General features: G+C 41.8%; 1 protein-coding gene across 2 annotated transcripts; it reads right to left on the bottom strand.

Annotated features, from left to right (window-relative positions):
* snx2 (sorting nexin 2) lies at positions 1 to 26,940 on the bottom strand. 2 transcript variants are annotated; one of them, XM_047592930.1, is made up of 16 exons: positions 26,776 to 26,940; positions 20,378 to 20,477; positions 20,007 to 20,167; positions 18,179 to 18,245; positions 17,811 to 17,854; positions 16,489 to 16,630; positions 16,094 to 16,172; positions 13,531 to 13,606; positions 10,249 to 10,362; positions 9,756 to 9,849; positions 8,477 to 8,682; positions 7,586 to 7,729; positions 4,525 to 4,536; positions 2,301 to 2,381; positions 1,727 to 1,798; positions 1 to 1,584 (listed from the first exon to the last, which is right to left on the bottom strand). In XM_047592930.1, exons 1-16 carry the CDS (start codon positions 26,872 to 26,874, stop codon positions 1,534 to 1,536), a joined length of 1,542 nt encoding a protein of 513 aa, XP_047448886.1. In that variant the 5' UTR covers positions 26,875 to 26,940; the 3' UTR covers positions 1 to 1,533. The 2 variants fall into 2 exon arrangements, with proteins under 2 accessions (XP_047448886.1, XP_047448887.1); XM_047592931.1 differs by lacking the exon at positions 4,525 to 4,536.

Here is a 26,940-nt window from a genome sequence, read left to right as displayed (position 1 = left end):
TCAGATAGATTCCTTTATTGTAATTAAAACGTCTGCTGCTGGAATGTCACATCAAAACAAAAGATAAAAAAAAAAAAACTCAGATAAAGCATTTCATCATCAGCAAAAAAAACAAAATCCCCCCCAAATATCCAACATGGAATAAAATAGAAAAAAGATAAAGGTAGCAATCACCACAGTGTTAAATGATTCCAGTTCTAATTTTTTAGGTTTAATCAAGTAAAATATCGTGTGATTCAGATGTGATGTTGGATTTTACTCTGAAGGTTGAATGTGCTTTAAAGGAAACGTTTGAAGGTTTGTAACTGCAGGTCAGTCTGTGGACGGACGCTCACTCACTCCGACACCTGATTAACTTCACATTTATTCAAAAAAAACAAAACAAAACAAAACCAAAAATCAGCTGTGAGGACGCTAAGCTACGACGATTCTCTTGAAATAAACGTCTGTGTTGCCTTCACTCAACGATCATTCAGCAACGGAAAAGAAAAAAAGGCTTTTTAGAGGAAGGACGTACAAGACACGACACGTTAAATCAGATTCACAGCTCCGCATCCAAAACCAACTCTCCACAGAATAATTCAACCCTAAAACGACACTACGACTCCCATAACCCACTGCAGCAGGAACCAGCCAATCAGGAAGCATTCAGGAAGAAGTGGAGTGAAGTAGAAGGACTTTAAAAACCTCTGGATAAATTCACTGTTAATTAATTAATGTATTTAATTTGATAACTCTGATTCCCTGATGCTCATGGGTAGTGTAGTCTTTAGAGACAACGTGTGGAAGCTCGTTCCTGCCAAGAAAACATGTAGAAGAAATAAAGTCCCTTCATCTGCTTTTATAAACGGCACAGAAACATTTATTAAACCAGTCACTATTTTAAATGTTGGAGTTTTACTTAAAGAAAAAATTGTGAATTAAAATGTGAAAATGCAAATTGTAGTTTTAAGCAAATATCATGAAAGAGTTAAAAGATTATTAATGTTAATTCAAGTCAGATTTGAAATAAATCTAAAGAAGGAAGGAAATAAGGAAGAAAGGGAGGGAGGAAGGAAGGAAGGAAGGAAGGAAGGAAGGAAAGAAATTTAAAGGTAATTGAATTTAAAACCGTGATTCACTACGAATCATCATTTTTATCATTTTTTTCTTGGTGGGAACGAACCTCCGCGTCCTCTCAGACTAAACTTTACCTTGAAGTGTGAACATGTGGAGAAGATTGTCCTTTAAAAGAAACCTTAAATATTAAAAGCCTTCACCAGTCGCCCATTCACAGCGTTAAAGGACCCGCACCAGGTTCGACTCCGTAGACTCAGAGCGTCTGAGCTGCATCGATGGGGACGTCGACGAAAAACTAAAAAACTAAAAGAGGAAATGGAAATTTGGTTTTGTTTTATAACTGCAGAAAAGTCACTTTGAGCTGATTGGCTGCCTCTCGTCTCTTCTTCTTCTTCATCTTCAACAGGAGGAGGAGGAGGAGGAGGGGGCAGGTGCATTGTGGGTAGTGTAGTTTGACGGGAGCCCGTGTCGACTCTATGAGATGGCCTTCGCCTCGGGTAAGAAGGCCTCCCAGTATTTTATCATCTGCAGGAGAAAAAGAAATTTAAAATATGACACAAATGAACACATCATTTATATTTCATCATTTTATCCAACAAACTGTTTGAACATTCAGGAAATAATTCATTAATCTAAACGAATGAAACACGGTGGTGATGATGTTTACCTGCTGTTGTGTTTGAACCAGAGACTCCAGGTATTTAATTATAGTCGTTTTAAAGTCCTTCACTCTCTCTTTCTGTTGACAAATGAAATAATATTTTTTCTTAGAAACATCCACATCATTTCATTTTAATTTTATCCTCCTGAGAACTGAGCTTTTGTTTGCTGTGCATTTTTAATTTAGGATCAGTTATTAGGACCAAAGACGTATGAAAACTGAGCATCATCTTTAAAAAGGACATAGTTTAAAAAAACAAACAAAAAAAAAACATAAAACATGGGGATTATTTCACGGTATATTATAATAAAAAGTCACTAATGTAATTTTAATGTCTGAGCAAAAGCAGAATAGCAAACAGAAAAGAAAAGAATTTAGCTAGCTAACGAGCTAATTAGCGACGCTGCAGCTCGTTACTAATAAAATAATATAAATAATTATAAAAATAAGCAAAAATAAACAAGTTTCATTTGTAAAATTCGATGAGATTTTGCCCCTCGTCCCCTTTTGTCCTGTGATTTGCTGTAAAGCGAATCTGCTGAATGTCCCCGTGTGTGGACGCTGGGTCTCGGGGTCTCACCTCGAAGCGACTGACTTCTTTACGGATGGTTTTGGAGATTTGCTCAAAGTCTCTCTCGCCCTGTTGGACCTTCCCCTCCAGCTGCAACACATCAAACCAGAGGAAGAGACAATCCTTTAATCAGCTTCAGTCTTTATGGAACGTCTTCTAATTCAGACTTTTATAAACCAGAATAAAATTAAACCTCACACAGTTCACCAACCACGCTAGCTACAGGAAAATAACTGTTTAACGTCCACAGGTATAATTTCTACAGGGAAGAACGTTTCTAAATAAAGTAGAAGCATTAACTTACACTGAAAAATGAAAAGTATCTGCATTAATCTTCTATTAAACTCTAACACTGATTCATTAAATTATCTCGTTAATCTGAATCCATTAAGTTTTAAAAGTTAAAATCCAGGTAGTAAGACTGTGTTTAAGTTTAGTGGTGATATTTGTAGTTTAGATGAATGTGATTAATCAAGTTATTGACTAAACTACAACAACAACCTGGTTAAATGTGTATTTAAAGGGCTGAATTAATGGTGGAATTTAATTAAGTTAAAAAAAATAAATAAAAAAATAAAACACCAAGGCTACGCAAAGCTACGCGCTACATTATTTATTATAAGTCATGTACATGCAAGTCATCAGTCAGATCCAGATCCATGATTCCCAACGTTTACAGTCAGATTCATTCCACACGGAGAATGAAAGTGACACTTTATCGTTTTTAGCTGTTAACTTGTTTAACTCGTGACTTTTAGGCTATTTGTTAATTTTTAAGTTTCTCCACAATGTTTCCATATTTATTACTTTAAGTAAACTGTAAATTACTTATAGCTAACTGTTCAAACACGACTTTTAGCTAGGTGTTATTTTAGCTAACCGTTCAAACACGACCTTTAGCTAGGTGTTATTTTAGCTAACTGTTTAAAACATGACTTTTAGCTAGGTGTTATTTTAGCTAACTATTTAAACATGACTCTTAGCTAGGTGTTATTTTAGCTAACCGTTCAAACATGACTTTTAGCTAGGTGTTATTTTAGCTAACTATTCAAATGCGACTTTATTTATCGACTCCTTAAACATTCAACCTCTTTTACTGGTTTAGTAGTTGGTATTTTTATTGTGTTATTAATTTACCACTTCTTCCTCTTGTTTGCCTTTTAGCGTTGTGATCATTTTTAAGTCAGATTGTTTTTTTCCTTTGGAGTTTTTATTTATTGACTCGTTTTACCTGCTCTCGTTGGCCTCTGGTGGTTCCTCTCCTACGATAACATTTCCCGTACTCTCACTTTTCTACGGAAACTTTTAATTGACGAGAGACCTAGTAAAATATATCCGAGATGTTCATAACGTGAAGGTTCAGGTTCAGGTTCAGGTTCAGGTTCTACTGAAGCTGAGAACAGAACTACTTAAATCTACTGTCGTCTATAAAGCGCAGAATTAAACTTAGCTTTAAAAAGCTAAAACGCAAACAATCATTATATAATGATAATTCTCAGAGGCACAATGTTTATGGATTGTACGTTATTTTGGTTTAATTGTAACTGAAATGTATTAATTTGGTGGTTAATTGTTGCATAAATGTTTATGTCATGGTTCTGATGTGTGGAACCACAGGAAAACTCCACAGTTCTTGTTCCTGATTTGATGAATGAATGTTCTCATTTGTACTGATTCACAGATTGTACAGATGTTTGTCTGTGTGTGTGTCTGTGTGTGTGTGTGTGTGTGGGGGGGGTTCAGACTTTACAAATACAGTCTGATTAATTTAAAATAACCATTTATGCAAAAGTCTTTTGTATTTTTTAACCATTAATTCATGAGTATTTACTTTTTTGCACTCAGTTGTAAAAGTTTATCTTTTAATCCAAATTAAAAGTTTCCACTGGTGTTGGGAATCAATGGTTTGCACAAACTACGTCGTCACATGAAAGAGTTTGTCTTTTATTTGAGTTTAATCTTCAGGTTCAAATTGTTCGCGCAGACATATTTTATCTCAGGAATGTATCAACAGATTTAAACGTAAGAAGAATTAATCAACAGCGACAAACTAGTTCATGTAACTCTGGACAGTTTGGCAGCGATAAAGGCAACACAACATCAAAAGAACCAAACAAGCACATGAGAGCGGGATGAAAACCCGACAACGATGACAAACATGAAAGGTGGGAATGAGGCGGGTTTGGACACAGAGCTGGAGACGAGACGTACGGAAACACAGGCCAGGTCCTACCTCCTCAATCTCCTGGTAGCGGGAAGGCATGGCAGGGAAAATGCAACAAAAGTTTAAAGAGGCTGGAAAAACAAAAACATTCAGAGCTTCCAAAAATCATAAGAGGAAGATCCAGAGACATGAGCAAAGACTGAGGAGAAACAAAACCAGTGAAGGGAAAGAAAATCCTTCCTTCAGAAACCAAACGCTGAGGATAGAGAAGCAGCTGGAGATGTTTGAATAAATATTAAGGTAAATAAAACTCCATGTTTCCATCTACAATCAACACGTCTTTTACATTAAACAATGGAAATGAGTTAGCTAAAGGCTGGACGTTAGCCTAGCTTAGCATGAGGAAAACAGCTGTTCATTCTTTCTTATATTTGGGTTTGAATAAAAAGTGCAACTCTTCTCCTGATTCCTTTTCTAGAAATCTTCACTAGGTTCTAAAAGGTTCTAAAAGTTCTTCTGGAGATTAAACCAAATTTGGGCAACGACCAAATGTTTAAACTGTTAAAACTGGGAACTGATGTCCAGGAACTTTCCAAGGAACCAAAAGGTTCCTTCAAAGGTTAAAACCCCAGAGAAGAACATTTCAAAAAAGTAAAAGTTCCTTCAGGTTTGTTTTTACCTATAAAAGAAGTTAAATCTGCAGTTACACAACTTAAATATTAGTTTAGAAAGAACTTCAAACTCCACCAGGGAAGTTCCCATGGATCTGGACAGAACTAGGAACTTTCATGACTCCAATACACGATTAAATGATAAAATATGTCATAAAATAGGACTTTATCAGCACAGTCTGGGTAAAAAAAACAAACAAACGTGATGCATCTTTTAATGAAGGAAATTGATGCAAATTTAAAAATGATGCAAAATGAACGTTTTTGGAAAAAGCAGCAGTGAGAGTCTGACTGTTGTAGCGGTTTGGTTCCCACAGGGGGCGGCGTCGCTTAAAAATGAGGAAACATCATTTAGAGCAGAATGAAGCCAATTAAACACACTCCTGGTTTATTTACAGAGTCACAGAGACATAGAACCAGACTCTGGTTTCTTGGCTTAATGGTGACGTCACGTTGATGGAAATAAAACTATAGAAAAATTCACCTGAGAGCAACGCAAACACAAAAGAGCATGAGACAACATGGGATAAAGCAGAGTGAAGGTCGGTTCCCTCCTCATCCTCTGACCTAAAGGTTCAGTCTGAATCCTTCTATAAAAAGATATTTAAGTTAAAAAAAAAAGTTTTTTTATAAAATTATGCAAATTGTTCTGTTAAGATGTGAAAAATGTCCCAACGGATGTTGAAAATTTGATTTTATTAATTGATTTCATTTTTTTTTTTGGTAACTTCAAGTTTGGTTTTAAAACCAGAAACTAAACAGTAAAAATAACTGCAATTTTTGTAATAATTTTTATTTTTAAACTAAAAACATACAGAAAAAACTTTCTTCTATTCTGTAAAAAAAGACAAAATTATAATTAGACTTGATTTTCTTTCTATTAGCAAGATTTTTTTAAAAAAAGCGCAACGGATTAAAAACTAAAAAACTGGTCCAGGAAGTGGTCTCCATGGTAACAGTGGTCCATGGTGACCTCTGATGGAAACTTCTTCTTCTCCTCCTTTTAAATGAATCTAATAACCACTGGTTTCTCCTTTTCTTCTTTTCACAGATCAAAGGACTGAAAATCTTATGTTAGAGTCTAAAACCAAACTTGAATTTCCACAAAGTTCACGGCCCATAAAATCCTCACATCAAATTGTTCCTGCTTCCTCCTTAGAAACCTGGTTTCACACGATCCAGATCAGCTTGAGGATTTAAAAAGTCTGAGGAACTAGAGGGAGAAGATGGAGGAGACGCCTCAGTCGTCTGGAACCAAGGACGACGTGAGCATGAACATAAAGAATCATAGGATTTAATATCTAACCTGGGGAGGAGACGTTACTCTTTAAAACTGAAAAGATCTTAAGTATTATTATATATATTTTAATATTTTATTGTGTAAATAACATTTAAATGTATTTGTTTTTTGTTTTTTTAATTCTGTAAGATGTTTAACGTCTTAAATCATCTTGAATCACCTTGAATTTCCCGTTCATATTCATCTTTAACAAGTCGGAGCAGGAGGAGGAGGAGGAGGAGGAGGAGGAGGTGAAGTAAAACTCTCTGTGTTTCTGTTGCTTCTATCGAGGCGTGAACCAAAACCTCGACTCCTGACAGGCAGCGAAACAAATAAATAAATAAATAAGGAGAAAAGAAACGCTCGTCGGCTCCAAATAAATCCTGGTTGTAACTCTACTGCGATCTGTCCTGGTCTGAAGCTTCTGACAGCCTCCCCCTCCTCCCCCTCCTCCCCCTCCTCCCCCCACCCCTAAAAAAAAAAAAAAAAAAAACTCCCCCGTCCTCCTCCTAAAAGCCCACGTCTGACAGCTGCCGACCCCCCCGCTGAGACAGAGCGAATCCTGACAGACGGAGCCGAGGCTGAATTTGTGCGGTGACGGCTTCAACAGACGCGCTAATAAAATACTTTTCTGCTCTGGTTTGTCGTCCTGAGCTCAACTTTTTACACATGACTGGACTGTGAAGGTGTGTTTGTTTTACACAACTGGACAACTGGAGTGGGGGGTGGGGGGGGGGGGGGGGGGGTGTTACCACGGTGCAATGTGTAAACCAACACTTCCTTGTTAGTGGTGGAGGTGGAGCAAAGTGTACGATTAATTCAATGAAAACCAATGAATCTGGAGGAAGTGTGGGGGGCGGGGCATCGTGAGCCTGGAGGGAAATGTGGGCGGGGCATTGAACCAAACTCACTAAATGGCCCCGCCCACATCTCTGGGAAAATAGCGTCAATTTGGCCAAAGAGAGGAAGTGGAGACGTGTTTAGTCCATATTTACAGACGAGTCTCAGGCTTTAGTCAGTAACTAGTGTAACTGATGAGGGCGTCGTAGCTGTTTCTGTCACTAGGGGGCAGCAGAAACAAGACATCGTCCCTCTGCGTCTCCGTCCCTCTGTGTCTCCGTCCCCTTTGTGTCTCCGTCCCCTTTGTGTCTCTGTCCCTCTGTGTCTCCGTCCCTCTTACCTCCTTGATCTCGTCCTTGGCCTGTTGCAGCTTGTCCGGTTTGTTGGTGAACTGAAGTTTGGCTTCTGCTTCTCGTTTCTTCTGCAGAAGCATCTGACTGTCCTGCCACTTCTGCCACGTCTTCATCCGATGATCAAACACACCCTGAACACACACACACACACACACAGCACACCACACACACACCCCACACACACCACACACACACACACACACACACACACACACGCACGCACACACACGCACGCACGCACACGCACGCACACGCACACACACACACACACACACACACACACACACACACCGCACACACACACACACACACGCACACACACACACACAGACACACACACACATGCACAAAGAGTTTCAAACAAACAATTAACTCAGGTTAATTTAATTATTAATATATTATCTGATCTTAGATCAACAGCATCAGGTCATATGCAAAAATAATTAGAATAAATATATATAAAAATACATAAATAATAATTTATATGAATAATGAAAAATTATTTTGACACTTTTAAATATTTAAAAGGCAAATTCCACATAAACATAAACATAAAAAAAGTTAAATAATAAATGTATCAATTAAATTTTATTAGAATAAATTATTGATAGTAGAAGTTATTTCCTTTGGTTATTTTAATTTAATGATTTTTCAGAAGGCTATAAAATATTATAAACATTAATACTAAAAATGTAATATATATAACACTAAAATTATACTGCAAATTTGAAAGGCCAAAGGTTAAAGGATAAAGATTAAAGGCTAATAGTTAAAAGCTAAAGGCTAAAAACTTAAAGATTAAATGCTAAATGCTAAAGGCTAAAGGCTAAAGGTTAAATACTAAAGGTTAATGGCTAAATGCTAACTGCTGAAGCTACCTTGACGGCGGTGATGAGGCGGACGTAGTCCCCCAGCAGCTCAGAGAAGAGGTGGAAGTCCGCGTTGGCCTGGTCCTGGTGGAGCTGGTCCATCTTCTCCTCCACCTCCGCTAACTGGGACAAGGCCCGGGACAGAGCCGTGTGGTCCTCGCTGTTCCCCAACATGGCCGTCGACTTGGCGAACTGGGCCGTGTTGACGGAGAGCTCTGGAGAAACCGGGGGGACCAGGGGAGACCAGGGGGGACCAGGGGGGACCAGGAGAGACCAGGGGGGACAAGGAGAGACCAGGGGGGACCAGGGAGAGACCAGGGGAGACCAGGGGGGACCAGGAGAAACCAGGGGGGACCAGGGGGGACCAGGAGGGACCAGGAGGGACCAGGAGAAACCAGGGGGGACCAGGGGAGACCAGGGGAGACCAGGGGAGACCAGGTAGGGACCAGGAGAGACCAGGGGGGACCAGGGGAGACCAGGTAGGGACCAGGAGAGACCAGGAGAAACCAGGGGGGACCAGGAGAGACCAGGGGAGACCAGGAGAGACCAGGAGAGACCAGGGGAGACCAGGGGAGACCAGGGGAGACCAGGTAGGGACCAGGAGAGACCAGGAGAGACCAGGAGAGACCAGGGGAGACCAGGAGAGACCAGGAGAGACCAGGTAGGGACCAGGAGAGACCAGGGGGGACCAGGGGAGACCAGGTAGGGACCAGGAGAGACCAGGAGAAACCAGGGGGGACCAGGAGAGACCAGGGGAGACCAGGGGAGACCAGGAGAGACCAGGAGAGACCAGGAGAGACCAGGAGAGACCAGGGGGGACCAGGAGAAACCAGGGGGGACCAGGAGAGACCAGGAGAGACAGGGGGAGACAGGGGGAGACCAGGGGAGACGAAGAGAGACCAGGAGAGACCAGGGGAGGAGGAGACAAGAAGAAGAGGAGTTGTTTAATGTCTTGTTCCTTTCTTTCTTTCCTCCGTCCCTTCTTTTCCTCAGTTAACGGCCTAATGTTTCAGTCTCTATGGGTGCTTTTATTGTGAAAGGTACGGCCTAACGTTTCAGTTCTAGTTCAGAGCCTCTATGGGTGCTTTTATTTTGAAAGGTACGGCCTAATGTTTCTGTTCTAGTTCAGAGCCTCTATGGGTGCTTTTATTTTGAAAGGTACGGCCTAATGTTTCTGTTCTAGTTCAGAGCCTCTATGGGTGCTTTTATTTTGAAAGGTACGGCCTAATGTTTCAGTTCTAGTTCAGAGCCTCTATGGGTGCTTTTATTGTGAAGGTGTGCGTCCTACCTTTCCTGTGACAGACCAGAGACTCCACACTCATGTGAAGTTTCCTCAGCTGAACGTCCAGATTCTCAAAGTGTTGCTGCTTCTCCTCGAACCACTGACACAGAGACACAGTCCTTCAGACACAGTCCTCACCCGTCCTCCCCCCTCATTACCCGCCCTCCCCCGATTCTCTCCTTCATTCCTTGTCCTCCCCCCACATTTCCTTCTTTCGTCCCCTTTTCCTTCTCCACCTGTTTAATTAATTATTACTTAACTACAGGAAACATTTTAATGGGTTGTTACCATAGAGACAAACTTACTCCGTGTACGTAGTTGCCATGGCAACAAATTAATTTTCCAATCACCTCGTCACATGACAACAGGTTTCAATTAAATTCTTCCCAAACACACGTGTTGATGAGAATTAACTCCCTTCATCTTAACCCCTCCCTCCCTCTTTTCTTTCCTCCCTCCTTTCCTCCCTCCCTCGCTCCCTCCCTCCTCGTCCACTCACGGCGTCGGACTCGTTCATCTTGATCGTCATCTTGTTGACGGCGTCGGCCGCCTTGTTGACCATCCTCAGGAGTCCAGCGCTGCTCAGAGCCTGGGTGCTGACGGCCCGCGGTAACTAGGCAACGGAGAGAGGGATGGAGGGGAAGAGAGGGGGAGAGGGGGTCATCATTCATCTTTCTCTCAATTCACCTCCTTCAGTTTCTTTCTACTCCGTCTTCTCATGGTTTTTCATTCTTTCCCTACATCTTTCTTCCTTCCTTCCTTCCTTTCTTCCTTTCTTCCGTTCTCTACTGCTTCCTTTTTTGTCTTTACCTCCTTTCACTTTCTTTCTTCCCCTCCTCTCTCTGGTCTCAGATCTGTTGGTATTTGTCTCACGTTCTGGTTCCGTTCACATTTAATTCGTCCACTTTAATGAGGAACCTGAGCAGAAACAAAACCCTGAGACTTCGTGAGCCGACGCCGTCGCTCTGGAAACGCCCCCAAACAAATGAAAATTGCCTCATTTTTCTTCATTTTGGGGAAAGTTTACTTTTCTGTACCGAGGTTTTCCTGTGACGGTTACCTCCTCCTCCTCCTCCTCCTCCTCCTCCTCTCCAATCTCATTTACCAGGAGCGGTAGCAGCCAGGGGACGGAGGCTGGTCCCCGGGGCCCCCCGGTGAACGGGCGGAGGCCTCCTCCTCCTCCTCCTCCTCCTCCTCCTCCTCCTGGTTGTGTTTCATTAAGCCGGCCGGACGCTCCGACACGCTCGGTCAAGCGTCCGAGCGATTCATCTGTTAAAGCGGTGACACGGAGCCATTTATTCTGTTTCGCGGCGTCAGGAGGAGGCGGAGACCGAATGTTCCCCAGGTTTTTAAGTCGGAGTGGACAAATAAAAACGCCCCCCGGGCGCTTAAACCTCCACCTTTACGGTCTGACCTTGTCGGGACGCTCGGCCGCTTGGACGGAAAACGAGTTTTTTACCTTTTCTGTTTGTTTTTGCATCATTAGGATTCGTCCTCTCTACAAAGAGGGAAATATCTCGTTCTGATATTAATCATCTTCACTCTGACGTCCCCCAACCTGAAGCAAAGGTTGTAGTAAGTGTTTTTGCCCTGCAGAGGGCAGTAATACGCAGAGGAGAAAATCCCAAAAGAAGAAGGAAGCAATCAGAAACTAATGAGAAACAAAAAAAAGATGCATTGCCTCTGTCGTCCCTGAAGAAGGAGGAAGTTTTGAGCTTGATTTCTTTCTGTGAATGTGTCGACATGTTGTAAACCAACATCTTTAACCTTGGCTCCAAACACCCGTCCAAACTTTACATAAGTCATAATTCTTAAACAAACAGAATGTGAAGTGAGGTTGTAGTAAATATTTTTATCCTGCAGAGGGCAGTGATTCGCTCTGTAGCAAACATCCCAGAAGAAGAAGAAGAAGAAGAAGAAAAAAACAGAAGGTTTTCAACTTGGTTTCTTTCTGTGAATGTGTTTAAAACAGTTTTTGTTTGTTTGTTTTTTTAAAACCTATTTTTAGTGGTTTTTACCAGGTGTCAACCTCCAGGTCTGAGCGATGAAGTGCAAAAAAAAAAAGTTCATGTAGTGGCCACTAGAGGCTCCAAAATGCAGTAAATCCCCATAGACCCTCATGTTAAACAGAACAACTTTACAGCATTTTTAAACATGTTTTTAAACATTACAGCCTGGTTCAAAAATAGGTTTTAGTCTCAATAGAAGGTTTAAAATTCTGCATAATTAAGGACGTAGAGTGACAGGTGTTAGTCTGAGCTAACAGGTAGCAGAGATTAGGGTGGGCATGTCTCAATGCCCAGGCTGCTTTAGCTCCGCCCCCACACAATGCCCATGTCCAGGAGTATCCAAATGTGGGCGGAGTAAAGCTCATCCAACATGGCGACAGCGGGCTCCGCCCTCTTCAGGCTTCATTTGTGAGGTTTGGAAACTCCTAGGTTTTAAACTTAGAAAAGAGGGTAAAATAAACACAGTTTTGGTTTTGATTTCTCCTCAGTTTCCTCTGAACAACTTCTTATTTTTAACTGTGTGTCAACTTTGATTCCTCCAGAACAAAACCACTTAGACTGATTCTGACTTCTGTGATAGAAACTCCAGAGTCTTGTTTTTCAAAAGAGATGAAGACCATGAATGAGCTCCAACATGTTCATGAACAGCGTTCAGTTTACTTTGGGTGTGTCCTAAATAGGCTGAATGTGAATGTTACTAATGCTGTGAAGTTGGGCTTTTTTATCATGGGGGTCTATGGGGACTTGCTCTCTTGGAGCCTCTAGTGGCCACTCTATGAACTGCAGTTTTCTGCACTTCCACATGGGCTTCATCGCTCAGACCTGGAGGTCACTGCAAGTTTCCTATTTCCTATTTAAGCCTCTTTAGACGTCCCTCCATGTCATAGAACTGAAAAAGTTCTAAAAGTTTGGGAAATCAGGGATTGATCAAAGCGGCAGTAAAGGCTGTGGAAGGCGAACAGAATCTGAAGGCAGTAACACGCCCTACAGAAAAAAAACCCAGAAGAAGAAAAAGAAGAAAGTCATCAGAAACAAACTAATAGCAGCTCTTAACTGGAAAGATGTAGCCTCCCAATCGCGTCAAAACTGCCAAACATCCCAAAGAAAGAAGAAGAAGAAGATGAAGGAGGAGGAGGGTTTTTCCTGTGAATGGATCTGTCCAAACTTTAATGTATAACTCTTAATTGTTGAGTGAAAAGAGGCAGAAATCAAGCAGAATCTGAAGTGAGGTGGTAGAAAATAATTTACCCTGCAGAGGGCAGTGAAGAAATAAACGAACATAAAGAGATAAATGATCTTCATTTACTGTTAATCAAGTTATGAAGTTAAGATAATAAGAATAAGAACAGTCCTTCTGGAAATAATTAAAGTGCATTAAATTTAGATTAACTTTTGAAATTATGCGATTAATCACAATTAAATATTTTAATCTATATATCTATTATATTTTCTCCTCACATGACACAATCAGAAATCTCCTAAAAGCGAAAACGTGCAGCTGCGACTTCTCCACTGTTTTTGTAGTTGAGGTGAAAGTGAAAGTCCAGAAATAGAAGCGACGGAGCAGCAACGCGGTTCACAGGTTTGTTGATTTTCTGCAGTGAAGCGCTGAAGCGTTGGAACAGTTTCTAAATAACTAGGGAGCAGAGCGAAGCGGCAACTAAAGAGGAAGCGCGTTGAGAAGCAGCTGCAGGGAAACGAGTCGCTCACAGATGAGACGATAACGAACGACGAGCTCGATAACTCACACCGATCAAAACGCTCTCATTTACCTCAGAGCTCTCCAGGAACTGCAGCACGTCAGGATCCTTCAGCAGGATGGGATGCTTCACCGTTCTCATCAGATACCTGGAACACACAGGAACACATCCATTCATTCCTCATTAACACGACCGGGTTCCTTCAGAACCACAACTCAGTCCAACAAGAACCAGGCTGCTACAGTCAGAGCAACCTGGAGAAGAGCTGATCATCTAAACCATCAGAGAAGAGTTAAGAAGCCACAAATAATCCACAGTCGGACAAAGATCACTCCATTAACAGCCTGAGAGGAACCCGGGGAACCCAGAGGAACCCAGGGGAACCTAAGGGAACCCAGAGGAACCCAGGGGAACCCAAGGGAACCCTGAGGAACCCAGAGGAACCTCTAAACTCATTTTATTCCAGTTTGATGTCCACGGGGTCGGACCAGGAACCCAGGGGAACGCAGGGGAACCCAGAGGAACCCAGGGGAACCCAGAGGAACCCGGGGGAACCCAGAGGAACCCAAGGGAACCCAGAGGAACCCAAGGGAACCCAGAGGAATCCAGGGGAACCCAGGGGAACCCAAGGGAACCCAGAGGAACCCAGGGGAACCCTGAGGAACCCGAGGAACCCAGGGGAACCCGGAGGAACCCAGGGGGAACCCAGAGGAACCCCGGGGAACCCAGAGGAACCCGGGGGAACCCAGAGGAATCCAGGGGAACCCAGAGGAACCCGGGGGAACCCAGAGGAACCCAGGGAAACCCAGAGGAACCCAAGGGAACCCAGAGGAACCCTGGGGAACCCAGAGGAACCCAAGGGAACCCAGAGGAACCTCTAAACTCATTTTAGTCCAGTTTAATGTCCACGGGGTCGGACCAGTAACACTACAGAACCTGAAAATAATGTCATCTCAGAATGTTTCAGTTTGTTTTAGTGCAAACAAGAAGACGTACGTCACTAAAATGTTCACATTTCATCACAACTAGAGATTCTGTTACAAAACACGACAGAAACAACCTGAGATATGTTCAACGTCAACACATCACAGCTCAAGACTGAGTCATGTCAATGAGACTGACTCTAAGAGAACAACTGGGACCAATAAGAAGAGTTAATGGGAAGGAAGGAAGGAAGGAAGGAAGGAAGGAAGGAAGGAAGGAAGGAAGGAAGGAAGCTCCAACATCCAACATCATCATAAACATAACATGTTCGTTGCTTTAAATGTTGGTTTATATTTACACTCAGCTGCTCTGGGTTGAATCTGAATCATATTTTCCTGGACAAGTTTCTCCTGAGACCTCACGTTAAAACGTTAAAACGAACGGGACGAGCGTACGTCGTAAAAACCTCGTCTGAACGCTGGCGTCTGAACGCTGGCGTAGAAATGAGGGTGAAGTCAAATCCACGTGTTTGTCACGGACGCTGAAAACGTCCACCCGTGTAAATATGTGTTCTCATTAACTCCGTGTGTCCATCAGTGTGGAGTTCTGTAGCTCAGCTGTCACTGGCTGACCTTCCTGTCAATCAAACGCCATCAGGAAAAGGGCAGCAGAATGTCAGCCCCGCCTCCTCGCCGCCTCCTCGCCGCCTCCTCACCTCCTCAGTATTCAACGCAGGCACGAGATGACGAGTGTTGTGATAATGATGTATCTAATATTTGTGGTTTAACCTTTCGGCCTGTAAAGCTCTGAGCAGGACGGTCTTCACCACACACACACACACACACACACACACACACACACACACACACACGGTGTGTGTCACCTTAGCTTCTTGTTAGCCACCAGGTGCGGCTAACAGCGGCGCTTAAAATGTAAGACAAAAGCTGTCAGCTATCACTAGGTCTTTCTAGCTTCCTAGCTACTAAGATTAGCTAATAGTAGCACTTTCTAGCTTCTTAGCCTTATAGCTAATAGCAGCTCTTCCTAGCTTCTTAGCCTTCAAGCTAATATTAGCTCTTCTTAGCTTCCCAGGAAGAGCTTCTTCCTAGCTCCCTAGCCTCCAAGCTAATAGTAGCTCTCCCTAGCTTCTTAGCTACTAAGAGTAACTAATGGTAGCTCTTCCTCATATTTTAGCCTCACAGCTAATAGCAGCTCTTCCCAGCCTCCAAACTAATGGTAGCTCTTCCTAGTTTTTAGCCTGATAGCTAATAGTATCTCTTCATAGCTTCCTAGCCTCCAAGCAAACAGTGGCTCTTCATAGACTCCTAGCCTCCAAGCTAATGGTAGCTCTTCCTAGTTTTTAGCCTGATAGCTAATAGTATCTCTTCAAAGATTTCTAGCCTCCAAGCTAATGGTAGCTCTTCCGAGTTTCTCAGCCACGTAGCTAATCGCAGCTCTCCCTAGCCTCCAAGCTAACAGCAGCTCTTCCTCGCCTTCAGGCTAATAGTAGCTCTTCCTAGTGTCACATTTAGAACACCACCAGGTGCATGTGAAACCGATCACAGCTGCACAACCACAGGACAAAACCACAACTTCACGTTGTCTGGATTATTCGTGAAGTGAAAGCCGCGACGTTCTGACAGGAAGGAGGTTTCTCTAAAGATAGAATCAACCTCCGGCCGTGTTTTATTGAGTTTTCTTCTTGTCGTACCTCTCCAGCGCCGACCTCCTCTTCTCCACAAACTCGTTGGACGACTGGTCCTCCTTCCCCACCTTCACCTTGGTCATCCCTGCCGAGGAACGGACGCTCATTAGCCCAGAAATCAACCTTCCACAGTGAAATATTGAAATAATCAGGACTACTGCAGCATTTGTGCATTTTAATCATTTAACCACACTATTAATTACTAAAAATGTAACAAATAACAGGATCTGTGCTTCACGTAGTGGTGGATGGGTTAACCTCACAGAACTAGGGTCACCGCAGTAACCACCTCTAGACTATAAGTGATCTCAGCTTCTGGAAATTGAGTCAACTTAGACATTTTTTTTTTTAAATAATCCTGTTGTGTGGAGTCCAGGAGGCGTGTTGGTGGCTTTCCTTACCCACAAGGCTTTTCTCCGGGGCGGGGGGGACGATGTAGCCTATGTGCAGGTACTTGGAGGCCAGTTTACTGTGCAGCCCCAGAAAGTCACTGAAACGCCTTTTTACTGAGAAGTCCTTCATTTTAAACAGGGACAGGGACGTCTGGAGGGGAGACGCAGAGAAAGACATAAGACATCGTTAATTTATCCATCCCATGAGTTGGTGCGTTCAATGCTCTCCATTCTGACAGAAAAACCTAAATAATAACCTGTAGCCTGTGCACGACTGAGACTAAACAGCAGAATAACTTCTTAGAAGTTTCTCCTTAAGTTTGTGATGTAGCCTGAATTCAGTCTGATGCTAACATGCTACTGTTAGATTTGGAAAGACAAACAATAATGCAACAGAATTCGGAATTCTTCATAGCTTCGGAGCTAACAGCAGCTCTTCTTAGTTTCTTAGTCTCATAGCTATTAGTAGCTTCTCCTACCTTCCTAGCCTCCAAGCTAATAGTAGCTCTTGCTAGTTTCTTAGCCTCATAGCTAATAGTAGCTCTTGCTAGTTTCCTAGGAAGGGCTTCTTTCTAACTTCATAGCTAACAGCAGCTCTTCCTAGCCTTCAAGCTAATGGCAGCTCTTCTTAGTTTCTTAGTCTCGTAGCTAACAGTAGCACTTCCTAGCTTCTTGCTAATAGTAGCTTCTCGTACCTTCCTAGTCTCCAAGCAAATAGTAGCTCTTGCTAGTTTCTTAGCCTCATATCTAATAGTAGCACTTCCTAGCTTCTTGCTAATAGTAGCTTCTCCTACCTTCCTAGTCTCCAAGCAAATAGTAGCTCTTGCTAGTTTCTTAGCCTCATATCTAATAGTAGCGCTTCCTAGCTTCCTAGCCTCCAAGCTACAATAATTATAACAATAATGCAAAAGAACTCAGACTCAGAAACACCTCAGATGATCTTTCTATTTCATAAGGGTTCATAAGTTTGTTCCACATCCTCCTCCTGATGAGGAGCCTCGTTAGCCGTTAGCCACAGGTGAGCTAACAGCTACATTAACTTGTACATTAGCAAGAGGAGGAGATTGTTTCTGACTCTATTTCATATATGACAAGTTATCACACATTCCTAATAGGAACTACACAGGCTGCTGCCAATTGTTGCTCAATGATTAAATTACCGTAATGATGCTAATATTGGATTTGGTGTCATTACGGTAACTAATAAAGAAAAACTCATGATCTTATTGTAGATGCAGACATTAAATAAACTGTGTGACTTGGTTTTAAAAGGTGGGAAAGTTTTATTTGGGCTGAAATGATGAATTTAAATCTCTGACAGACAGACTCACCTTAGTCGTCACTTTATAGGCCATGTACGCGTTCATGCCGTCACCTGGAAAACACACACACACACACACACACACACACACACACACACACACACACACACACACACACACACACACGACATGAATTCAGCAGGATTCACACTTAAAACTGTAAAACTCAACTCATTGTTTGAATAGATCGGTTGAACCGGTGAAACTGGTTTTCTGTGTTTACGTTCTTTCATTAACCGTCTTCTCTTTGACCTTTAATCACTTTAAAACCCTCGACTGAAGCTCTTCTGCAGAAAAGCTGCAGATCATTTAGATTCGTCCAGGTCTTCGGAGAAAACTCCTGGATTTACGGGGGAAGTTAAATCACGTTTACTCACCAACTTTCTCAGGGTCGGACACGTTTATGTGGATGTCGAAGGAGTCGCCGCCTTCTTCCTCCTCAATCTGCAGAGAACGGGAGGAAAACATCAGCTTCACCAGATGTTCACAGGACATTTAAGACTTTATAACATATGAAAAGAGACGTGTTTGTTTATGGACGTCAGACTTTTGAAGACGTGTTTACGCCCTGAACCAGGAGAATATTTCACTCTTTACATAGAAAAAGCTTGAGGCCACTTTTTCCTGGAGTCTCTGTGTGTTTGCACAGGAACCGTTTTACCTGAGGACGTCAGGTGATTCAGAAATGACCCCCCAGCTCCAGCTCCAGCCCCTTCTGAGTTTCATGTGGATAAACAAACCCTGTCTTTTAGTTTTCTGTCCATCGCTACGTCTCTGCCGCAGGTCAGAGGACGTTTTACACTTTCTGACAGCTTCACTTTACTTTGTAAATTCTAACTGATGATAAAGAACTGATTTTATTCGAGACTATAGATCCTGAGGAATTATTGATGCTCCCCTGGATCAATGATCTCAATAATATGTATTTATTTATTTAATAATAAGCATTTAATATTAAACTATCCCTTATTCCTTTACTAAAATATGTTGGATTCATGTTCATTTGTATTGAAAGAAATGTAGATTTGTGGCTGGATACGTTGAATTGTATGAATTATAACTGTAATGTTTTGTGACTGCAATTTTAATGTTTTGGGAAGAATGAATTAATTTACATTATTATTATTATTATTATTGTCCTTCCTCCTTGTTAAATAAAGAAAGAAAATATTGTATAAAAGCGGTTTAATATTGAGGAGTCTGCCACACTATTGTATATTTTTATTTAATTAATTTATTTAATTTTTTCTTTGTCTGTTTTGAATATGTGTCTTTATGTTTGTATGTTTTATTAATAAATTAAATCGTTATATTCGGTGGCAACTGAAAATAAAATAAGCATCACGTTAAAATAAAAGTCTAAAAGTTACGTCTCTGCTACTTTTCCTTTTTACATCTGTGACATTTTACACTTTCTGACTGTAGCTTCAGTTACTTTGCAAATTCTGAGTTGATAATAAAAAAATATGTGTTTAAAACTAAAACATGATGTGATCAGTATTAAAACCAGCATATATACACACACACACACACACACACATTTACCTCTAATATATTCTTCTTATTATTAATGTTGTAGGATATTAAAATAAAAAAACTAAATAAAATCTGAAATATCTTCATAAAAGTGCCTCATGTGGTTTGAAGATGAGGTTTGAACCAACACCAGGAAGTAAAAGTGAGCGGAGAATCTGATTGGAGCATAAAATGAAAGTTATATAAGGTTTTATAATCAAGTAAAAGGACTTTAACACCAACACCGGCTTTAAAGTTGAACGTCCAGTCACACCTACGCTCAGACACGATTCAGTTTGTAGCATCAACCCAACCATGTGGAGCTTTAATTAATTATTTAACCCGTTTTAAATTCTTCGGCATCGGTTGGACGTCAGACAGTAAAGACATAAAATAAAGACATAAAATCACATGTCACAGTGAAAAAGACGAGAACGACTTTAAAATGTCTCATAAAACTCAGCTCAGAGTCTAAAATCCTTCCTCAGCTCAGTCTGAGCCACGAAACACAAATATAAGAAGGAATAACGTGAAGAAGAATAAAGAGAAACAAGAGGAGGAGGAAGAAGAAGAAGCAAAGGAAGACAAGAAACAAGAAGAAGAAGAAGGAGGAAGAAGAGGATGAAGAAAAGGAACAAAAAGACGAGAACAATAAACTAGATAATAATAATAAATAAACTGGATCGTCACCTCGTCGAATGAGGAGTGTGTGAACATGTCGTCGTGGGCGTGGCCAATGCGAGGGGTGATGACGGAGGTGGGAGGAGTTATGGGGGTGATGGCGGGGGAGGGGCCGTCGGACAGCAGGACGTCTCTCTCTGGACTGTCCAACGAAACCTCCTCTGTCGCCTCTGGAGACACCAGACAGAAACACAAAGTCAGCAGGTTAAAGAGACGTACAGCGCCCCCTACAGCCTGGGAGGACAACAACCACTAATAATGATTTAAAAAAATAACTATTTGTTCAGATTTTCAACTTCAAATTAAACTATTATAAATTAAAATAAATGAAAATCCCCTTTAGTCTCATATTTATTATTTATTAAATATTTATTTCATACCAGCGAACAGATCCTCAGGGTCCTCATCAAACAGAGAGTCTTGTTTGGGTCCGTTGGAGTTGGTGCTGATGTCCTCGGCTGGTAGACTGGCCGGCTGGGACTGTCCACACGAGACAAACGAGACAATGAGACAATGAGACAAGAGACAAGAGACAAGAGACACGTGAGTTTCATTCAATGAGTCTGTGATGAACAAAGGTTTAAATTCTTCACTTCATATTTGACAAAACTATGAGATCAGATCCACGAGTTCACATCAGAACATCCGTCACTGGAGAAGAGGATCAGAGCTACTGGAAATAGAACAGAAGAAGAAGAAGGAGGAAGACAGGAGAAGAAGAAGTGATAGATGAAGAAGAGGAGGTTGGAGGAGGAGCTGGAAAATGAGCTGGTGAAGAAGGAGGAGAAGAAGAGAATGAGGGAGGATGACGAAAAGAAAAAGAAGGAGAAGAAGAAGTAAGATAGACAAAGAGGAGGGAGATGAACAGAAGGAACCAGAGGAGAAGAAGAAGAAGAAGAAGAAGCTCCATGTCCTCCTCAGGTTACCATGGTTACCACCTCCAGCAGGTCTGAGGTTCTCCTCTGATCCCTAAAGGAGGCGGAGCCAGAGTCTACGTGAACATCTGTATGTGTCCCAGCTTCAGAGCTTCATCACATCTGGAGTGAAGCTCCGCAGACCGGACACGTTACAGACAGGAAGCAGCATTTGTGTCGTCATCCTGATCAAGAAGAAGAACTTCCTGATTCCAACTAAACGCTAAAAAATGATCCATCAGCAGCAAAGTAACGAGTGACTCACACCAACGCTCCAGACCAGTTCATTATCCACCAACAATATTCCTCCTTAATACATTAACCTGAGACTCCTACAAGGGCCGATCACAACACAAAACACTAACTCAGAACAGTGTAGAAACATTACGACGTTTGGTTGAGTTGGATCCAAAGTTAGAACTTTAAAAGAACCAAAGTTGGACGTTCTTTTATCTTTACATGTAGTTTGTTCCAGGTCGAATTCTGTCAAAGTTCATGTAGGACGTTTATAATGTAGTGAACTGTCTGTGCTGCTTCTTTTGTATTTACTTTGTTGACCAAATGCCTCAGTGAGTGTTGACTCTCAGGATTTTCTTTTTACAGCTGGTAAAACTGTTCCAGATGGTTTTGTTTCAGATGCTGAAAAAGTTGGTTGAATTGGCTTTTTTTGTTGCCTCTACTTTAAAACAATAGGACAAACTGACTCCTGACGTATTACATCATCACTTTCAGCCTGGATAACGTTAAGGGTTAGACTAGTTGATCATTGTTGGGGGGGATTCCTGTTACATGTTAATGCTAATGCTAAATGCTAGCTAACTGAACGTTGTCCAAGCAGAAGTTGTATTTGCTTCATTACCCTCCACAGTGGTTCTGTCTAACCATTTATATGCTTCAGTTTTTCTTTTGTGTAGGCTACACAAAAGCTATGTTAGCGACATGTAAATGTTGGGCAGTCCCGTCAAAATAAAACTAAAAAAATAAATAAATAAATAAATAAATAAATAACACTCATGGTCTCTGGGAGTGAGTGTGTTAATAAATTCCTCGTCCATTCTTACCAAAACAGTCTGTTGAAATATGCTAACCAGTGTTTACAGGCTACAGTGTTAAGGGTGTTTTGCCTCCAGCTAAGCCCCGCCCCTCAAAATACGTCACACTGTTTATAAACTGTGAAGGGGTCTATTAAATCTTCACATCACTGTTTTACAACACATCGTTGTTAAAAATAGCAGCACAGTGTTTGATGTCTGTAGTAGCACCAGCCGACCACTAGATGGACACAAACTGATGCACTGGCTCCATTTAGCGTTTGTGATGCTAACTCCGCTTATTTTTCTATTTTCTGTTTCCAGCCTCCGTAGCCGGATGCATCAACAGTCACAGAGTCACATGAGCCGAGAGTCGTAACTTTATTTCTTTATGGCCGGAGGAGTTTTTATTACACGAGCAGCTTCTAGTTTACAACAAGTCAGCTGCTGCGTAAAGGAGGTGACATTTAAGAGGAGGTTAAGAAAGAAGAGATAGAAAAGGAGGAGGAGGAGACAGAGAAGACGAAGAGTGAGGATGAGGAGATGAAAAAGGGGCAGAACTAGAAGAAGGAGGAGAAATAATAAGTAAGAGAAGGAGGAGGAGCACAGGAGAGAAAAGGAAGATGAGGAGTAGTAGAGGAGAAAGGAAAAGAATGAGGAGAAAATGATCTGATTCAACGTGGAGGTGAAACCTCCCGAGAGGCCTGATCACAGCTGGAGTCCAGGAAACAGGAGGAGGAGGAGGAGGAGGAGGAGGAGGAGGAGGAGGAGGAGGAAGGGGGAAGGACGAGTGGAGAAAGATGGAGAGATTTTTTAGCTGAGAGGACAGAAACCAAGAGGATGAGGAGGAAATGATAACGAGGAGCTTCCTCCTTCCTTACTCAGCAGGAGCAGAGAGGAGGTCAGAGGAAACACAGCGAGAGTCTAAAAAAAAAAAAACCTTCAACAAACCAAACTACTGAGAGTAGAAGAAGAAAAACCTCCTCCTGTTTCCTCCTGGAGGAGGAGAAGAATAGAAGAGGAAGCAGGACCTTTTGGAGAATCTGGTTCTTAATGACTTAGATCCACGAACCAGGAGGAGGAGGTATTAAAAAAAATACATATATATAAATATTTTAATATTATTTTAATGCTCTGAATGTTTCTCTTATAAAACAAAATGGAAAAGTTACTGAACGAGTTTCAGTTTATAAATTATCAGGATTTTACTGTTTTTACTTTATTGTTTCTATTAAATTCCAACATTATTAATGATATTCTCCTGAATTCTTTGTTCGTCTTTGCACTAAAAGTGTGTAGTTGTTGTCGTTTATAGTTTATTATTCTATTGTGTTATTGGCTGAATTTGACCCTGATCTGACATATTATTATTATCATTATTATATGTTTTCACATTTGAATAAATAAAAGAGGATAAAGGATTAATCCTGTGTTCTTCTTCTTGAGGTTCTTACATAGAAACTCTGTGGTTTCTACTATAGTGACACAAGTTTCTGCTTCAGTGTGAAGAATAAATCTGATACAGGAAACTTTTCTATCGATACTTGACTGTGGTGACATTTTATACGTGCAAATGTTTCCTCTCTTTATAATAATTATTTATTTATGTCTGACTCTGGTTTTCATCATCACTGCAGCGTAAACGAGGGCGGTGGCTGGAACATTAAGTCCATCCTCCTCATTTATTTACTCTTTTGATTCCCAGTCTCCTCCAGAAGGTCTAGTATCGGCTCCACAGGCCGATAACGTCCCGACCGTCCCTTAAAGTCCTGATGGAGGATCCTGAAGGGACATCATGTCCTCTCAATGAACACAGCTGGAGATCAATAGGTGCTGATGTGTTGTTGTTTTTCTTACTGTTTACTTCGTGTTGACCTGTTGTGCACCTTGTGAAACAGATTCTGAATCTCAGTGGGATCATTTCCTGCTTAAAAAAAGGTTTAAAAAATCACTGGTGAAGCAGCTGCCTCCATTTCCTCCTTCGTGGTGTCGGTCTCAGTTATCAGCTCTCTCAGTTGTGCACGTTTTCTTTTTAATTTCTTTTAAAATCACGATTATAAAACGTGATAACTTTTCTAGGTGAGAGTCTCTGTACATTTACATCCACATCTTAATGGAGCTTTGCTCTAAATTTAACTTTCTGAATAAAGTCCTTGTTCCAGTGAAAAACTGACGGGAACATGTCGTCCTCCTCCTCCACACTAGGGGGCGGTATGTGTGTTTTCACTGGGTTAATACTGGAGCCGTTCAGCTTTTTAATCTCGTACGTACGTGTGCGCTACTTCTGGTGCAGATAGATGGCGCTGCCGCTCAACCTTCTTCTTCTTCTTCTGTGATCGGCTTCTTGGATGTTTTCGTGGAGCATGTCCACATGTGTTGTCTAGTTAAACTCTGATTAAGGCGCAGACGTGACAGAGAAAATCGATTTTTAATCTCATTATCTGTCCGTCTGAACGGGATGAGGAGAACTCTGATTTTAGTCGTACCAACGTGTTTACATGCACTGAAGTTGTCCAGTTAAAGTTGGATTATGTCAACGGTTTGTTTTTTTGTTTTTTACGTGCATGTAAACGTACTGACTGATGAGTTTTAGCCGTTACACAAAGACACGAAGGAAACAACTCTCCTCCCTGGTTTCAAAGTAAAAGCACCTGCAAAAAGTAAGTTCACTAAATAACCAGTTATCTAGAACTATTTTAATGTTTAAAACCTTAAATCTAATCGACAAAACTACGACTGCAAACTAACTAGTTTCTAGATTCATTCAGGTTCATTCAGCAAAGAGAAAACTCTGCAGGAAGTAGCTGTTTGAAAATAGGGAATGTGAAAACAGGATGAAGCCACCAGGAAACGTGAAGTAGATCCAGGTGAATCTAAAGCGTGAGGATTTTCTGCAGGACTGAGGCAGTAAAAGGTCATTAAACGCACCACCGGCCCTCAGTCCACCTTAAAGAGTTCAGCGTCGGTTTATTGGTCCGAGGCTGTTGTGACACTCGAGGAAGAGAGTCATCACCAGGAATGAAAGCCAGAACGCTGACACAACAGAAACGCACACAGGCCTCCCCTCTCCTCCCCCCTCCTCCCCCGTCCTCCTCCCCCTCCCTCCTCCCTCTATGTGTGAGTGTGTGAGTCTCCGAGTTACAACACAACTTCAACCCAGAGGAAGAAAGTTTCTGGATTAAATCTGTGCAAAGACCACGAGTCGGTTTCTTCTCATGAGACAGAGAAACTTTCTGTTTTATTATGTCAAATAAAAATAATAATCATCTCAGGACCCTTCACACGTATCAGGCGGCCCATTAAAGGGCCCCCGACCCCACTTTAGGAACCACCAGGACGCTCCTGATATCTCAACCAGCTCCTCGGTGTCAGGAGGTTCAGAGGAATCCAGGTTTCTGATAATTGGAGGCTTTGGTTTTTTTTTTTTTACTTTTCAGCCACAGATGTTTGTTTTCTTTTATTTGAAGCTAATTTGCAGGATTCAAGTGAAACGAGAGTCGGAGGATCCTCAGAATCAGAATCAGAGTCTGAGGCTCATTAAAGACTCAACAGAAGAGGAGACGAACAAGAAACTCATCTGAACTAGAATCAACTCAGGAAATGATTCAAGATGAGAAGGCAGGAGTTATCTTCTAATTATTAAAAAAAAAACACATCATGCTGCATTCAGGTGACGCGGGACAGAGAAGAATCCTGCAAAACTTCACCTCTACTTGAGTTTAACTGAGATCAGAACGAGATAATTAATCAGTCGCGGGTTTTGTCTGTGAAATAAAACTTCCTGTATAAGTTTAAAACCTAAAACATCTTCACTTTAACAGGAGTCTGAGATGCTACGTTGTGATTTACTGCACAGGCGTCAAACATATGGTCCACTAGCATGAATTCACACAGCAGAAGACGAGGTAACTTTAAATGAAAATATTAGTGTTATCACTAATTAATCCTGTGTTTTACTCAGAGAAGTGACAGAATCCTGCACTGAGACCCAGGAATAAAAAGGCAGACGGACACGAGGCCACTATGAATATGCTATTAAATATCAACATTCTCCTGATTTTCTTTGCACTAAAACAGATGGAAAAAGTCTGGAGTCGTCATTATTCATAGAATGATACGAGTTTGACCCAGCGACCCAACACTTTTTATTCTATTATTATTATGTTTTCTCATTTTAATAAATAAGAAAAAGAATAAAGGATTAATCTCATGTTCTTCTTATTATTAACGTCTGTTGTTTTTATTCTTTTCAAAGTTGTGTCTTTTTTGCATTATTAATGATATTATAACTGGTGCTCAGGCCCGTGAATTAAATTAAGTGTGTTATTGTTCATCTTTCATAACTTAAACCACAAAGACAACTTTAACCTGCTCTACTCTAACCTGCCTTCAGGACTGGTTTTCCCGTTTTTCCCGATAGGCCCTGAACGCACCGTCCACACCTGTGTGACTGTCACCTGACCACGAGGAGCAAACACACCTATTCTGCGCCTTTTCTTTCTCCTTTCTCCTCGGCGCAGATTGACCCTCCTCGGCTCCTGTAGCCGTCGCCTCGAAGGCCACCGTCGGGTTTGTGTACACACAACAACATTAACCATTTAAACAGCTGTTTTACCTCCAGCGGCGAGCACAACAAAAGGCATCTTTGCACGCACCAAACCTCATTCACAAAACGACCGATTTAAGGGTCTTTTCTTCGTTTGCTGCCCCTCCTCTAAGTTTCCATCTGTTGTCAGCTGGGGGCATCACGCCCTGCCTGCAAAGCTCCCCTTCGGCCTCCCTCCTTCTTCATCATCACCACCACCTCCTCCTCCTCCTCCTCCTTCCCCTTACCTCCTGCGCGTCCGCCGGCTCTGGGAACAGGTCCTTCCCGTCCTCCACCTCATGGAAGTCGGTGCGCTCCGGCGGAGGGTCGCTGGCTGTGTCCGCCATGTTCGCGTCGCGCACGGCCACTGACAAGCGACGAAACAAGTCGACTGACAGGAGGAGAGGAGGAGG

Source organism: Mugil cephalus, chromosome 8, assembly GCF_022458985.1.
Source record: "Mugil cephalus isolate CIBA_MC_2020 chromosome 8, CIBA_Mcephalus_1.1, whole genome shotgun sequence".
NCBI classification, from domain to species: domain Eukaryota; kingdom Metazoa; phylum Chordata; class Actinopteri; order Mugiliformes; family Mugilidae; genus Mugil; species Mugil cephalus.
Note: the sequence above shows the minus strand (reverse complement) of the source record. Positions and strands in the feature narration are given on the sequence as shown.

Coding starts and splice junctions, on each gene's coding strand:
- snx2 (XM_047592930.1), bottom strand. CDS start 26,874: ATGGCGGACACAGCCAGCGACCCTCCGCCGGAGCGCACCGACTTCCAT. Junction 17,855..18,178: donor GTCCGACCCTGAGAAAGTTG/GTGAGTAAACGT, acceptor TGTGTTTTCCAG/GTGACGGCATGAACGCGTAC. Junction 1,585..1,726: donor TGGTTCAAACACAACAGCAG/GTAAACATCATC, acceptor TTTCTCCTGCAG/ATGATAAAATACTGGGAGGC.